General features: G+C 43.4%; 1 protein-coding gene across 3 annotated transcripts in view; it reads left to right on the forward strand.

Annotated features, from left to right (window-relative positions):
• Positions 1 to 15,114, forward strand: part of CEP89 (centrosomal protein 89) — a 134,899-nt gene that overhangs the window by 35,183 nt on the left and 84,602 nt on the right. For all 3 annotated transcript variants that reach the window (XM_019505600.1, XM_019505601.1, XM_019505598.1), the window contains exon 10: positions 8,433 to 8,483. In XM_019505600.1, coding sequence (XP_019361145.1) covers positions 8,433 to 8,483 — 51 coding nt within the window. The remainder of the gene's footprint in view (positions 1 to 8,432; positions 8,484 to 15,114) is intronic.

Here is a 15,114-nt window from a genome sequence, read left to right on the forward strand (position 1 = left end):
AAAAAAAAAAAAAAAAAAAAAAAGCGCTGAGACATTAAGAGAAGCCTGCTGCCCCCTTATCACCTGCTCCCTTGGCCTAACCACCAATGCTAGGCCCCCGGTACCCAAGGCCCCTATTTGGCCCTGAAATGGGTCAGGGCTCGTCTGCAGGCTACTCCATACTCCTCTTCCCTTTTTGCCTAGCCTGTGGGTTCGCTGGACCTGTGGTGGTCCTTCTCCGTATGCCTGTCCCCATGTCACCCATCGGGGTGGCTCTATGCCACTGGGGCCCATATTCTGCAGGCCCTCATGCTGCTTGTGCCCTTTGTCTCCCATGTGAGGATCCTCCTCGAGTCTTCTGGAGCCCTCAACAGTCCCATCTGGTCTGGCATCTTGGTATATGCTGGACCCTCAGGCTCCTCGGTGGTAACCCCTGGCGTCGAGATCCTCCTGCTCCTTGCTGCCTTCCAATTCAGGTCCCCAGTCAGGAAGAGATGCCTCTGGTCCTTCACTCCCTGCGCCGCCACTGGCAGTGTCTTCCCCGTGGCGGGCTTTGCTGCGTCCTCCTGTGCTGGGAGGGGCAACTTCCTGCGGTTTTCCTCCCCCATAGTGGTTCAGAGAGAACCTTCCCTGCTGGTGCTACTGCTGGTTTCCATCCGCCCCCTTCCTTGCCGGCGGCTCCTCCTATCCCCGCCGGCCAGCTCCTGCAGCTGATGTCATCAGCCGTCTGCAACTGTATAAAGATGCGGCTAACGAGCTGCGCAGGTCCCGCCTCCAGCTCTAGCTTCGCCGCGGATCCTGCTGCAGGTAAGAAGGTTTCATTTTCTTTTCTTTTACTTTTGTTTGCTTCTGAGGGTTCCTGACCCCGGAGCTCCCGCCTGGCTCTTTGGGGTCTTCCCCTTTGTTCCTCCCCATGACGCACTGGAAGGAGTCTCCTGGGCCATCAGTCCTAGTCTTCAGCATTCATGGGCAACCATTTGCCCAAAGGGTTTACAAAGATCATTCTCTCCATCCTCTCTCATATGCCACTGCTGTTGGGAATAGTCCCATTCAAGTCAGGCTTGAATCAAAATGCCCATATAGAGTCCCACAGGCTTCACTGGGATGTAGCAAAGACATGAGGGTCTGTCCACATAAAACATATTGGTGGGTTGAGGGGTTTTGTTTAGCAAGGTTTGTATTACCAAGTCACCTACTGTAGGAAAAATAAATCTTAAAAATACCTGTTTTATCTTGTGGGTGACTCTGGATCTTTTTGTGTATGACTTCAGAAGGTCAACTCCTCCACCCATTTAAGAGTAGATCCATCACTATTACTGCAGTCTTTCAGACTGTTCGCTCCCTCTGGTGGACCATATAGAGGGCAGTCAGTATATGTTGGGCTGTCTGATTTCTTTTGCCACACGGGCACAATGGTGAGTTTCAATTTTCAATTCAATTTATTAAGGATTCTAGCTAAATGCCATGCTCCCAAAAACGACATAACACACATACACCCATAATATGAATAAGTTTGAACAAAGTAACCAAATTACAAATATTATACTAAAAATAGAGCCCACCAATATAAAAACATTATTAATATAAATATAGTAGTAAATCAAGACGTGAATCTATAATATTGTTGTAAATAGATCCACAATTGAGACAATAAAATCAAGTCTAATGTTAAAATGTATCATTCATATCAGTAATAAAGGATATTTAACTCGAATCGCCTCAGCCTAGTAAGTGAAAATTGCAAGGCAGCTTATTACATTTGGATCCGTTTGCTGTAAAAGCCGTATTAATTTCCCTGCATTTGAGAAGTATATATATAATTTCTGCAAGTACGGTAATAAATAGGTTCTCCTTATGTCATTATATAAAGAACATTCTAGTACTTGGCGAATGGTATCTTTCACAACTCCTAGACAGACTGGCAACATCTTTTAGCCCTTGGGATGGAAAATCTGTGTCCAGCCAGAACAGCTGCGGACATCTGTTCGGTCCTGAGTCTAGTCAAAGAGGATCACCATTTATTATTGAGATCCAACTGTAGATGTCTTTCTCCCCCCAATCTAATTTCCAAAGAGTATATAAAGGGGCAGTACAAGTAGCCCTAGCTAATGCAAAATCATTCTACCTGGCAATATCTCATATCCTCTGGAAAACCCAAACCTTTTCTATGTGGGAGAAAGATCTTTGAGATGGTATCCCATCCCAGAAAGTGCAAAAGCAGGAAAGAAAAGCTAACCAAGGTGATTGGAGAGGAGGGGGATTATTAATATCTTCTATGTAGCATAATTTAAGCAGACAAGATGGTAAAAGGGTCAGGATCTTAATCCCACCATTCTAATAATAATATTAGTTAAAATAGAATCCAATCCCATCTCTAATCTCAGAAAAGATGCAGGCATTGAGGGAGGAAGAGACCTAAGAAACTTGTTCTGAGGTATGTCTACATCATTACTAGTGGGATAACCCCATATTTCAGTGCCATATAAGATCTGAGAGGTAACTTTGGCTTTGTATGCTGATATAGGAACTTGGACTGATTGCCCTGCTGTGGTTTCATACAATTTTTTTTTTATAGCCACAGCCGACTGGCTGCCTCAATTTTAACTGACTGAATATGATGCTTCCATGATGGAGAAGCTGTGATAAGATACCCAAACATCTATAGGTTTTCATAGTTTCATAGTTAGTAGGGTCGGAAGGGACCTGAGCAGATCATCAAGTCCGACCCCCTGCCATGGCAGGAAAGAGTACTGGGGTCAAACAACCCCAGCAAGGTGATTGTCAAGCAACTTCAAGTTTGGTTCCCCCCATATTCCATAAATATTTCATCACACTGCTTCCCCAATAAATTATGATAAATCCAAAATAATGTATCTTTAAGTTATTTTGTCCACAAAGATACTCAAAAGTTGTAATAGCTGTCTGTAATCCAGTAGGAGTTCTTGAGAATATAAGTGTCATCTGCATACATTAAAATAGGAATTGGGGTTGCTAATAGTTTTGGGGAATGAAAATGTGCATCCTGCATATTTTCAATAATATCATTCATGTAAAGATTAAATAATAAAGGAGCCAAAATACAAAAAGGAGTTAGACAAGGATGTATGTGAATTTTTTGTGTAAGTTCACCATTCAAGCCCCACCTAACTTGGCCTGTGTATCTTTACAATATTTTATCAACAAATACAAGAGAGAAGGGTCAGTCCCATAATTTATCAGTTTCTCCCAAAGTTTATTTCTATCTATTCTCTCAAAGGCTCTTATCAAATTTACAAATGCAATATACAGTGCTGGTTTGCGCATTCGCGTATACTTAGGTCTCAAAAATTGAAGATTAAGTATGTTATTAATAGTGGAATATTCACCCCTAAATCTGGTCTGATGTTCACGTAATAAGTTTTCCCCTTTTACCCATGCTATGAGATGATATAACAAATGGCGCCCAAAAATTTTAGCTGAAATGTTTATCAAACTTATAGGGTGATAAGATTCTGGTTTATCTTTCAAACCTTTCTTGGAAATCGGTACAGTAATACTCCCTTTCCAGAAATGTGAGATTTGGCCTGACTCAGTTATAGAGCTACACCATTTTTCCAAGATCAGAGTCCACCATTTGATGTTACCAATGTAAACTTCCACTGGTATTCTGTCTGGGCGTGGAGCTTTATTCTTCTGCTGTGATTTGAGGAGTTACGCTATTTGATCCTTTGTTACCTGATACTTAATTGTATCAGTGTATTACCCCCAATAGTGAGTTTGTAAGGCCCATTTTATGTTTGATTTTATTGAAGGCTCCATAGCCTGATCACAGGTGATTCAGATTTACCCATGCCTTATGTGGAAGTTTATGACCAGGAGGTGTGGGGATGGTACTTGTATGTAGTTGTGTAGTGGGGTGTAGTTGTGATTCCATTGCTCTTCCGACCTTCTCTGAAACCATGATGACAGCATGGTGTCTCCTACTTCCTGGCGGATACTGGTAGTGGTTTTCTGCTTCTTAGACGTTTCTGCATTTTTCAATCATGTCATGTAGTGGAGGATCTTCCTGTTTGGGCTTTGGTTTCCAGGTCAAACAGTGTTCCAGACCTCTTGATGTTATAAGGGGGGATTTCTGCCAAGATGAACATGTCTTCCCATTCAGTGTATGCCAGACAGCCACTTTATTGTTCACAGTGCAGAATTCAGGGTAGTCTCCAGTTTTCAGGTGTAGGTGCTATTTGCCCACACAGGGAGGTATTATTTCACTAGTGGGTAAACTATGGCTAGTGTAATTGCTCTCAAGGTAAGAGAAGTCAGTTCCCCATGTTGTATCAAGATAATATCAGAACGTTCTGTATCTGAACCCTTAGAAAGAAAGCCCTGAGGAAGCCAAGAGTAAAAGGAAAAAATGCTCCCCTTTCTGGTTTTTAGGTTATTACGAGGCTTCTATTCACACATTTCTTTCATATGTTGTAACAGTTTGTAAACTCCAAACAAGCTGTGCACAATCAAACCACATGCTCTGCTCCCCCAGCTACTTCTCCTCCCACACTTGCAAGCATTGGTAGGCTGAAGGAGGCCTACTCAGCCTTAGGATTCTTTTTGTTCCTTTCCTTCCTCTTAGACACAGTTCTCCGTAAGTGTTAAAACCTGAGGAAGAATGTCTTGCATTCAAAAGCTTGTCTTAATAACTTTATCCCAACTGTATACTTGGTCCAATAAAAGATATCACATTAAGAAATTCTTGTCTCTCGCATAATTTCTGGGCCACTGTGGCTTACAACATCATTCTTACGCTACTGTAAGATGTTAGTTGAACATTACTGCCGGTCCATAATGTTGCATCAGCTGTAGAAAAGGTGTCTGAAGTAACTTGATATTCATATTTAAATTTCAGGGAAATTGTCATTTGATTTTCCCTCAAAAGGTATAACAAATGTAAGATCTGAATGGTTGTGTGACTGATTTACAAAGTAAATGCTGTTAGGGAAAGTCTGTCAAGCTGGGAAAATGCTTCTGCTTTTAAAATATTCCATTTAAAGACTTAGACTTGACATTTTAGCTGTTTTGCTGTTCGTTATAAGGAAAAAATAAATTATATGCAAGCTGGCAGTTCTGTTCAGCTGCTCCTCCTTTTTCCACAATTCATTGCTATCCATCCACAGCAAATGCTGAAAAGCTCAGTTCACTGAGCTTTAAATTTCTATTCACTAAGCTGTTTACAGAAGATGAAACAGCCAATCTGCAGCAGAACCACCTTGCCACCTGCTAATTCTTCTTGACAGCAGATCCCACATCTGTACTCCCTAGAGATGCTTCTATTCTTCTTGATATTTCTCAGCTAAAGCCTTTTTGTTCTTATTGTTCTTATTAGGGATATGACAATGACTGTGAGAGTCAACTGCGTTTTTATATCTTAAAATATATTTTTTATAGTTGCTGTCAATACCATGTGTATTTTAAAGTGTTTATCACTGTTTTGGAAAAAGCAAGCAGTAATCTAAGGAAAGTGGAAATGCAAGCTTTACACATGAAGCTGCCAATATATATGCAGTGACTTGTTTGAAGAGGCAAGTGATTAGCTAGTGGCATACAAGTATTTTATTCTTTCCCTTGCCTCTTTCTTAGTTTAATTTCATTTAGACTTAGCCAGTCGAACCAAGCATACATGGATATAAAATTCTGAAGAAGATTAAAGACCAAATGCCACAGATCTTACGTAGGGCTTGATGTGTGGGAAGTAGTATTAATGTGTCATGATTTGCAGGATGTGAATAAAGATCCTTAATCCTTATTCATGTTAAAATTCTATTGACCTTAATGGGAATTTTGCATTAATGAAGATTTAAGCACTTGACCATCACTTTATTTCATTCACAACATAGAAGGATTAAAAATTTAAAATACCAATTACTGAACACAGAACAAGTATTATGCAAGAATCTTCACACTAGAAGACTAGTCATCCAAGTTGTTAAGAAAGTTAAGGCTTTTTTCCTGTCTTTTGATATAAAAAAAAGAGTTACAGGTCGAAATTCCAACCCCACCCCCTGAAATTCCTAAAGAAAGTACATCGTGTATGTCAGTTGCCAAAATCCATGTTTTAAATTAAGTGTTTTGGAGCAGGGGTGTCGAACATAAATCCTGTGGGCCAGATATGGGCAATGATGAGCTCCATGGCCTGGATCCGAAGGTTAGCTTGTAGCCCATGAGAAGCCCCATGGTCCTGGGCCTACCTACATGAGTTTGACACGACTGTTTTCGAGTATTATGAGCATAAAAAATTCTTTAACTTGTAACTTTTTTCTTTTATTAATTTATGTTATTAAAAGGGAACATAAATAAGAAACAAAACCATTTACTTCCAAGAGTGCGTGTAGATGAAACAGGGGCCCTAAATTTGAAGCAGTGGGTTTTAAAAAACACGACTTCACTTTAGGGCTGATTAAACCCCCATGTTGTGCACACACCTTGCTGACTTACCTGCCTTTCCGGCAGGGAGGGGAGGGTGAGCTGTCAACAGGTGGAGTGGTCCCTGGGCTGGGGGAGCGGGGGAGGTCTGGTGCTTCCCACCACAGCAGCTGCACCCCATCCCCCCCAGGCAGCACCTGCCCACAGGCTCAGGCAGTCCCGGGGGGCAATGCAGCCGCAGAGAGAAGCACTAGGCCCCTACACAGCTCAATCAGATAAGCAGGCTCCAGGGGGAGGGGGAAAAAAAAAAAGATCAGGCTTGCTGCTTTTCTTGGGCAGAGTTTCTTTCCCAGGCTGCCTGCAGGGCTTCCTGCAGAGCTGTGGAGCTGCACAGAGCCCAGTGCTTCTCTCCACAGCTGTAGGAGCAGCAAACTAAAACTCATTGAAGGAGTTTTTGCTCTGCCCAAAGTCATTTAAGGTGCATTATGCCACCAAATGTCCTACAGCAGCTGGAATTAATGCGCAATATGCCGCTGAGGTGTACAAACACCAACACCATTAAAGCAGTGCAAAAGCATTTAGCCCAATTTAAAGTGTTACACATATTCATTTCATCTACACATGGCCCAAGAGAAAAACTGGAATGCCACACTTCAAATTAGAGTCTAATACGTAAGTTCCTAGAAGATGCTTATATTTGTAAAGGTATTAAACTATCTACACAAATTCATCTGAAGCTTACAATAATTTACTTCAAAGTGAATTATAGTGGATGTCAGAGATGTCAGGCTGACACCTGAATATTTACAGCTATAGATACAGAACAGATTGAGGATTAAATGTTCCCAGAGAATGCTATCAACATTCTCACTGTTACAGAGGGTTATGAAGTAAGATCATATCTACCCTATGGCTCTGTTGATCTCTACAAGGGATATAAACAAATGCTAATGAAGATGGAAAATATAATGATTTCTGTTCTTGACTTCCATTTTTGCTTATTATTACTTCTAAGTTGTTATTTAATGACAGATTATCTAAGCTGGGGCCCTGTATGTCAAACACTGATTCAGAAACGTGCACAGTATGGAAGTTTTGTGTCCCGTGGCTCTTGGCTGTGTCAAGTTTTTGGTTTGTGGATAGAAGGGTTAGGAAATTTGGCCATTAAACTTATACACATAAGTAAATAGTGTACAATATTGGCAGCATTTTAGCAATATTAATTCTAGTTACTTCTTACATGCTTAAAAGAATGGGAGTCATTTTCCTATTTAAAAGTATGCAATAGGTCAGATTGTATAGCATTTTAAGAGCTTTTGATTTTCATCTGAGCACTACGAGATCACTTGCGCTATGTAGTAAGTAATTATTATACCTTACTACAATTATTTAAAAAAACCCACATACATAAGTATTAATTTGGTAAAACATAAGGACAGAGTTAATTTTTCTTTTTTTGAACATTTCAAGTGCCATCCAGGGTCTCAGAAAACCCAAATTCAACTCCCTGCGTCAGCATCCTGTCAAACAGGGATAATAATACTGCACTAACTCTAAGGGGCTATGAAAATAAATACTTTAGAGGTTGATATTATGGTAGTACAGGCCACATAGTACAATAGATAGTGTGAGTATAATGGTCTCCTTATTAATGTTTAATTGCAACCCCGTTTGCTTAGATTTTTCTTCATAGAATTAATGTATGAAGAAAATATTTTCCTCACCATGGTCTATTTCACCCTATGTTTTTGATAATCCCTCTTCTCATGCCAAACGATTCGTTTTATAAGATGAGTATTATCTTATTTCTGATTGATAGAGATTTTTAAATGAAAAAATGTTAAATTCTTTTGTACTGCAGAACTAGCCTGGATTAAATTACGCTTTACACTATCAATAAATATTGAAAATTTTTTTGTTGAATTCAAGTACTGTATGTAGAAACCGAAGCCTGATTGGGTGCAACAGTGACTGAATTGTCTGGCTTAGCAGTGTACATTGTTTGGGGCTTTCAAAAGCAGAATAAGTTCATTTTAGTTCCATTTTTTTAATAATTCTCTTAGAATCTGCAAGTCAGAGGTCTGCCCCTGAAAGGACCACCACCCCCATGGCTGGTAAGTAAAGCACTATTTTCTTTGCTGTGTATTGATTAATTGTTGCATCTAACATTAGTTTTTTCTAAACAAGTAATTTCCAAATTAGTTTGAAATACCAATACTTACGTTTAAAGCATACTGCTTGGTTCTAGGGGTGAAATATTAGATCTTGGTGGTTTCAAGGAGATAGGTGTTTATGTTTGTATTGTGATTTAATATGTGCAAGTTTATTGAAATTAGTGTAAACTAGGAATTTTGTAAAATAACTTAGTTTGATCTGTTAAGTATTACAGAAGTGCTGCTTAGTTATTTTTGGAACATAATAGTAAGATGTGGAAAAAGGCTTATGTATAAATAGGAACAAAAATAGCACATCTCTGAGTAGGACAAATAGCATATATTATTCAAATACTGTAAAGTAGACAGTAGGGCTCTGCAAACATTTATTTTTTTAAAGAATGCAGTCGTAAATTAATAACAAATATCACATAAACTATATTAATTTGTAATACCCAAAGAAAAAAAACTTTTACATGCTAGCTAAATCTGAAATTCAAGATATTTTCTTCATCTTCAATTAATCATAAATGCTCCAAAGAGTACTGAGAGGCAGGAAAGGACTTCCTTTGACTTCTTAGGTGTAATGACTAGGTTCTACTTATTTATTAATACTTCTTTAATAATAAGTAGGGGTGCACTGAAAGATTTTTTGGGCCTATACTGATCCCTATACTGATTATTAATGAGCCGTATTAGCCAATACCAATCCAATTGTCAATATGCAGCCTGGCAGCTTGGAGAACAGTCTCTGGCTGTTTAAGTCTGTTTGGGGGAAAGGGAAGGGGTGTGGCAGGGGAAGATTGAGGCCCCCACAATGATGAAGGGAGAAAAAGGGACTGGGGCAAGATCAGATGCTGCCCAGCTGGGGCAGGGTGCAGGACAGAGCCATGAGTGGCTCATTTGGGTGTGGGGGGAAGCGTGTGCCCCCCATATTTGTGGGCAGGGTGAGGGCAGGTTGCTTACTGGGGCCAGAGGCAGTGCTGGGATCTTCCCAGCAGGGGGCTGGGCCAGGGCTGTGTTCATTGTGGGTGGCAGTGGCAGCACTAAAAGGGAGGCTATGGGAGGGGCTACAGCCACCCCAGAATTCACCGTAGATCCCCTCCCAGCACAACTGCTGCACAACTGGAGCACAGCCCCGGCCCAGCTGCCCCTGGCCCCAGCCTGTAACTGCAGCCCACCCTTGCCCTGCGCACAGATCCGGGGGGCACATGCCCCCCATTCCTCCCCCAGGGGTGCATACACAGGCAGGAGCTGCCCCCCCTCCCTGTGCCCCCAGATAAGCCACTCGCAGCTCTGTCCTACGCCCTGCCCTGGCCAGGCAGTGCCAGCCCCAGCCCCATGCCCTCCTTCACTGCAGGGGCTTTGATTTGCACCCCTCAAGCCCCTTCCCTCTCCTCCACCCCTTCCCCCCAATAGACTTACCAGCCAGATGCTGCTCTCCAAGCTGCCAGGCTGGCAGTGCGCATGCTGTGGCTGCGCACATGCATGCAACATTTATCAGTTACCTTATCAGCCACATCAGTCAAAAAAGCCAATTGCCACTAATTTCAATTTTCTTCTTATCAGTGCCGATACAATATGGACCTATGTATCAGTGCAACTCTAATAATAAGCATATAAATTGTTCCATTGGCTTTAATGTGAGTAAAGTTAGTTATGTACAGGAGCATTGGTAGGACTGGCGCAAATACAAGTTACTCACAGTGCCAGGGGATACAAACACCTGACTTTAGAATTTGGCACCTGAGTGATAGAAAGACTTTTAGCCTGCAGCCATAGCAGCTTCTTATAAAGTTTTGTCTGGCCTCATGAAATAAACAGGGTCAAACGTGGTCAATACTTGGCTTAGGAATTTCCATGAAAAGTTTCTTGAATGTGCTATATGTCAGATAAGATGAAAAAGAAATGTCTGACCCCTCGCGGTATGTAAAGATGTATTTTTCTATGAGGTAGGGATGTTAATCCTATTAGTTAATTTCAACATTAATAATTGATTTCTACATACCCAAAATTCCCTTACCACTTTTGGTTTGTAAGGGTATTCATTAGTTTTTCCTTTCTGCTTTGAATATGTACCGTCATATAATTGTTACTTTTCAGTGACAACTACGAATATACCATATTTTATTGCACACTACACACCCCAAAATATAATGTGTAAATTGTTTTTGAAAGAGAATGAATTAAAAAAAATATCTTTCCTTGGGGTAAATAAATGAGGTTACGAACAGACATTGCCCTTGTCGTAGGAGAAAATGTTCTCTCACAGCACAAACTGCAGTTGTTCAAATGTCTTTGTCGCTTGTCACAAAACTAAACCCCTAAAAGGTTAATGGCATAAGAGGTGCTAACAGTTTTTCCAACACTACTGTGAAGGGTGTCTGAAGTGTTGTCACTCAACATCATCCAGAAACAAGCAGGCCAGTCAGTCCTCCAGTCAGTCCTCAGTGTACTGTTTTATCCCCAGTCCTGGCCTCTTTTGAACTCTGTGCAGCCGCTCTGGCTCTAATTGCAGAACTCCACTGCCAGGAGGTGACAGGCCTCAGGTGGCTACCCTTGCCTATTAATTGTCCTGTATGACTATACCAACCATTTCATGCTTGCCACCTACCCAAGAGCAGCTTCAGAGTCTGCATCCACTGAACCAACTGCAAACACTAGTTACCAGAGACCTCTACTGACCTAATCATCCAGTTGTTGGGGAGGTCATCAGACCCATCCACTGAGGCAAGGTTGTACTACTGTATCTCCCCCCCAGTGCCATAGCAGTGGAGTTTGGCACTTGGGGCAAAGGCCACAGCGGCATCCTGCCCTCTTCCCGCACACAGATCTAGGTAGGTCACATGCCCTGCCCCCAGGCTTGCCCGGGAGTCCTCGTGCCAACCCAAATGAGCCGCTTGTGTCTCCATCCCATGCCCTGCCCTGGCTGGGCAGTGCCTGTTGGCGCCCCTTTGCTTTGGAGTCCGGGGCAGTCATCCTGCTCACCCCCTGCTTGCTACGGCACTGCTTCCCACACACCCATGCATTCTGCCTTTCCTTCACCATGGCTTCTCAATATGAGTGCAGCATTCTAAACAAGCATGGTAGCAACTGGAGCAGTGAAGAAGGTAATTGGTCTCACCATCTGGGATGAGATCAAGAAGTAGTGGGCAGCCTGGTCAGTCTACTAAAACAAGCAATCTGAACAGAACACAAAGAAAATGGTGGCCTGAGGACATGACTGTGAGTAAGGCCAGTGTCAGTTCAAGTGCAAAGTACTGTAGGAGCAGTTCACAAGGACATGGGATGGCAAGCATATATCGGGCACACACAGGGTCATGTGCACCTACTATAGGAACCATCCTACATCTTTGTGGTCAATGAGACAGTCATGTCTAAAAATGTGATGGACACAGCAGCCTGCACTGTCCAGGAGAATGACAAGGACTACAGCATGACTGGGGCTGAAGACATGCAGCTCTTGCAGGCTATCACACCAACCTAGGCAACATGCCATTGACAGCCTCAATGCAGTTAGGGAACCCTAGGCTGACAAACCTCTCCATAGCCTCCTGTGGGCTGGCAACAAGTATAACATCACTGAATCATGGAAACTTAGAGTTGGAAGGGACCTCAGGAGGTCATCTAGTTCAACCCCCTTCTCAAAGTAGGACCATCCCCAATTAGATCATCCTGGCCAAGACTTTATCAAGCCAGGTCTTAAAAACCTCCAAGGATGGAAAGTCTCTCTAGGTAATGCATTCCAGTGCTTTACCACCTTCCTAGTGAGAGAGTTTTTCTACTTCCAACTTAAACTTACCTTGCTGCAATTTGAGACCATTGCTTCTTGTTGTGTCATCTACCACCACTGAGAACAGTCTAGCTGCATCCTCTTTGGAACCACCTTTCAGGTAGTTAAAGGCTGCTGTCAAATCCCCTCTCCTTCGTTTCTGCTTCAGACTAAATAAGCCCAATTCTCACAGCCTTTCCTCATAAGTCATGTGCTTCAGCCCCCAAACCATTTTCATTGCCCTCCACTGGACTCTCTCCAATTTGTCCACATCCTTTCTGTAATGGGGGGCACAAAATTGAACACAGTACTCCAGATGTGGCTTCACCAGTGCTGAATAGAGAGGAATAATCACTTCCCTTGACCTGCTGGCAACACTCCCACCAATCCAGCTCAGTATGCCATTAGCCTTCTTTGGAACAAGGACACACTGCCAATTCAGATTTGGCTTATCATCCACTGTAACCCTCAGGTCCTTTTCTACAGAGCTGCTGCCCAGCCAGTCAGCCCCCAGCCTGTACTAGTGCATGGGATTGTTCTGTCCTAAGTGCAGGACTTTGCACTTGTCCTTGTTGAACCTCATGAGATTCCTTTTGGCCCAATCTTCCAATTTGTCTAGGTCACTCTGAATCCTAGCCCTACCATCCAGTGTATCTACTGCTCTCCCCAGCTTAATGTCCTCTGTAAACTAGCTGAGGGTGCACTCTATGGCATCTTCCAGGTCATTGACGAAGAAGACATTGAACAAAACTATCCCCAGGACTGACCCCTGGGGCACTCCATTCGATACCAGCTGCCAACTAGACATTGAGCCATTGATTACTACTCTCCGAGCCCAATGCTCCAGCCAGTTTTTTCTCCACCTTACTGTCCATTCATCCAGCCCATACTTCATTAGCTTGCCTGTGAGAATGTTGTGAGAGACCATATCGAAAGCCATGCTTAAAATTAAGGTACACCACATCCACTGGTCTCCCCGAATCCACAGAGCCAGTCATCTCATCAAAGAAGGCAATCAAGTTGGTCAGGCATGACTTGCCTTTGTTGAATCCATGCGGACTCTTCCTAATCACCTTCTTTTCCTCCAAGTCCTTAGAAATGGATTCCTTGAGGATCTGCTCCATAAATTTTCCAGGGACTGAAGTGAGGCTGACTGGTCTGTAGTTTCCTGGATCCTCCTTTTCCCCTTTCTTAAAAATGGAAACTGTGTTTGCCCTTTTCCAATCATCTAGGACCTCTCCTGATTGCCATGAGTTTTCAGAGTGGCCAACTCCCTCAGCACTCTTGGGTGCATCCCGCCCGGCCCCATGGATTTGTATATGTCCAACTTCTCTAAATAGTCCCTAACCTGTTCTTTCACCACTCCCCAAACTGTGCTGCCAGGTGCAGTAGTCTGGGAGCTGACCTTGCCTGTGAAAATTGAGGTAAAAAAGGCAATGAGTACTTCAGTGTTTTCTACATCCTCTGTCACTAGGTTGCCTCCCTAATTCAGTAAGGGGCCCACACTTTCCCTGATCCTCTTGGAGGATATTGACATACTTGCAGAAACCCTTCTTGTTAGCCTTCACATCCCTTGCTAGCTACAACTCTAATTACACTTTGGCCTTCCTGGCTGTCTCCCTGCATGCCTGAGCAATATTCTTATACTCCTCCCAAATTGTTTGTCCAAGTTTCCACTTATAAGCTTCCTTTTTGTAAATTACTATAATGAAGAATTTCCTGCTAAGACAAGCTGGCCTTCTGCTATACTTGCTAGTCTTCCTGCACGTTGGGATGGTTTGTTCCTGCACTCTCAGTAAGGCTTCTTTAAAGTAGAGCCATCTCTCCTGGACTCTGCTTCCCCTCAGACTGGCTTCCCAGGGGATCCTGCCCTTGAGTTCCCTGAGTGAGTCAAAGTCTGCTTTTCTGATGTCCAGGGTCCTTACTCTGCTGCTCTCCATCCTTCCTTTCCTCAGTATCCTGAACTCCGTCATCTCGTAGCCACTTCTGCCCATGTTGCCATCTACTAGTACATTCCCCACCAATTCTTCCCTTTGTGAGTAGCAGTTCAAGAAGAACGTGGCCCCTAATTGGCTGCTCCAGCACTTGCACCAGGAGGTTTTCTTCAACACTCTCCAAAAACATCCTGGGTTGCCGGTGCACTGCTGTACAGGCAGTCCTCAGACTTACGCCACAATTGGTTCCTGAAAACCGTGTCTTAAGTTGAAACTTCATAACTCAGAACCAGTTTTCACATATGAACAATGTTATAAATGGGGGATTGGTTCCTTTATGACACTTGATACAGCTGATAAGTCTGTTGTGGTGAAAGGGGGGGAGGGAAGAAGGATATAGGGACAGATCAGCACCCCCACAGTGAGGGAGGGAGTGAGGCTGGGGCTGGGGCAAGTGCTGCCCAGCCAGGGTGAGTCAGGTGCAGGACAGAACCATGACTCATCTGGGGGGTGGGGTGACTCCTGTGTACCACTGGTCCAGGAGCTGCTTGTCTGGCAACTCCCACTGCTGCTCCCACCACTCATCCAGGAGGGTGCATGGGGAGGGGTGTGTGCCCCTGGATCTGAACGGGGCTGTGTTCGGGGTGGGTGGTGGTGTCGCTGGGAGTAGGGACTATGCCCTCCTGCTGCTCGCCTACCTAGGGCAGTGCAGACACAGGATGGAGCTGCTGAGCTGCCTCTGACTGAACAGCGTGCAATGGCAGGAACTGCCCTGCCCTGTCCTGGCTGGGCAAGTGGCAGGAGGTAATGGTGGGGGGAGGGAGGGGGTGCATATTCCCAGATCAGGGTGGTGCAGGCTGTGCTTAGGGCTTGAAGGGGCTGGGGG

Source organism: Gavialis gangeticus, unplaced genomic scaffold (assembly GCF_001723915.1).
Source record: "Gavialis gangeticus isolate Ggan-Ray unplaced genomic scaffold, GavGan_comp1, whole genome shotgun sequence".
Classification (NCBI taxonomy): Eukaryota; Metazoa; Chordata; order Crocodylia; family Gavialidae; genus Gavialis; species Gavialis gangeticus.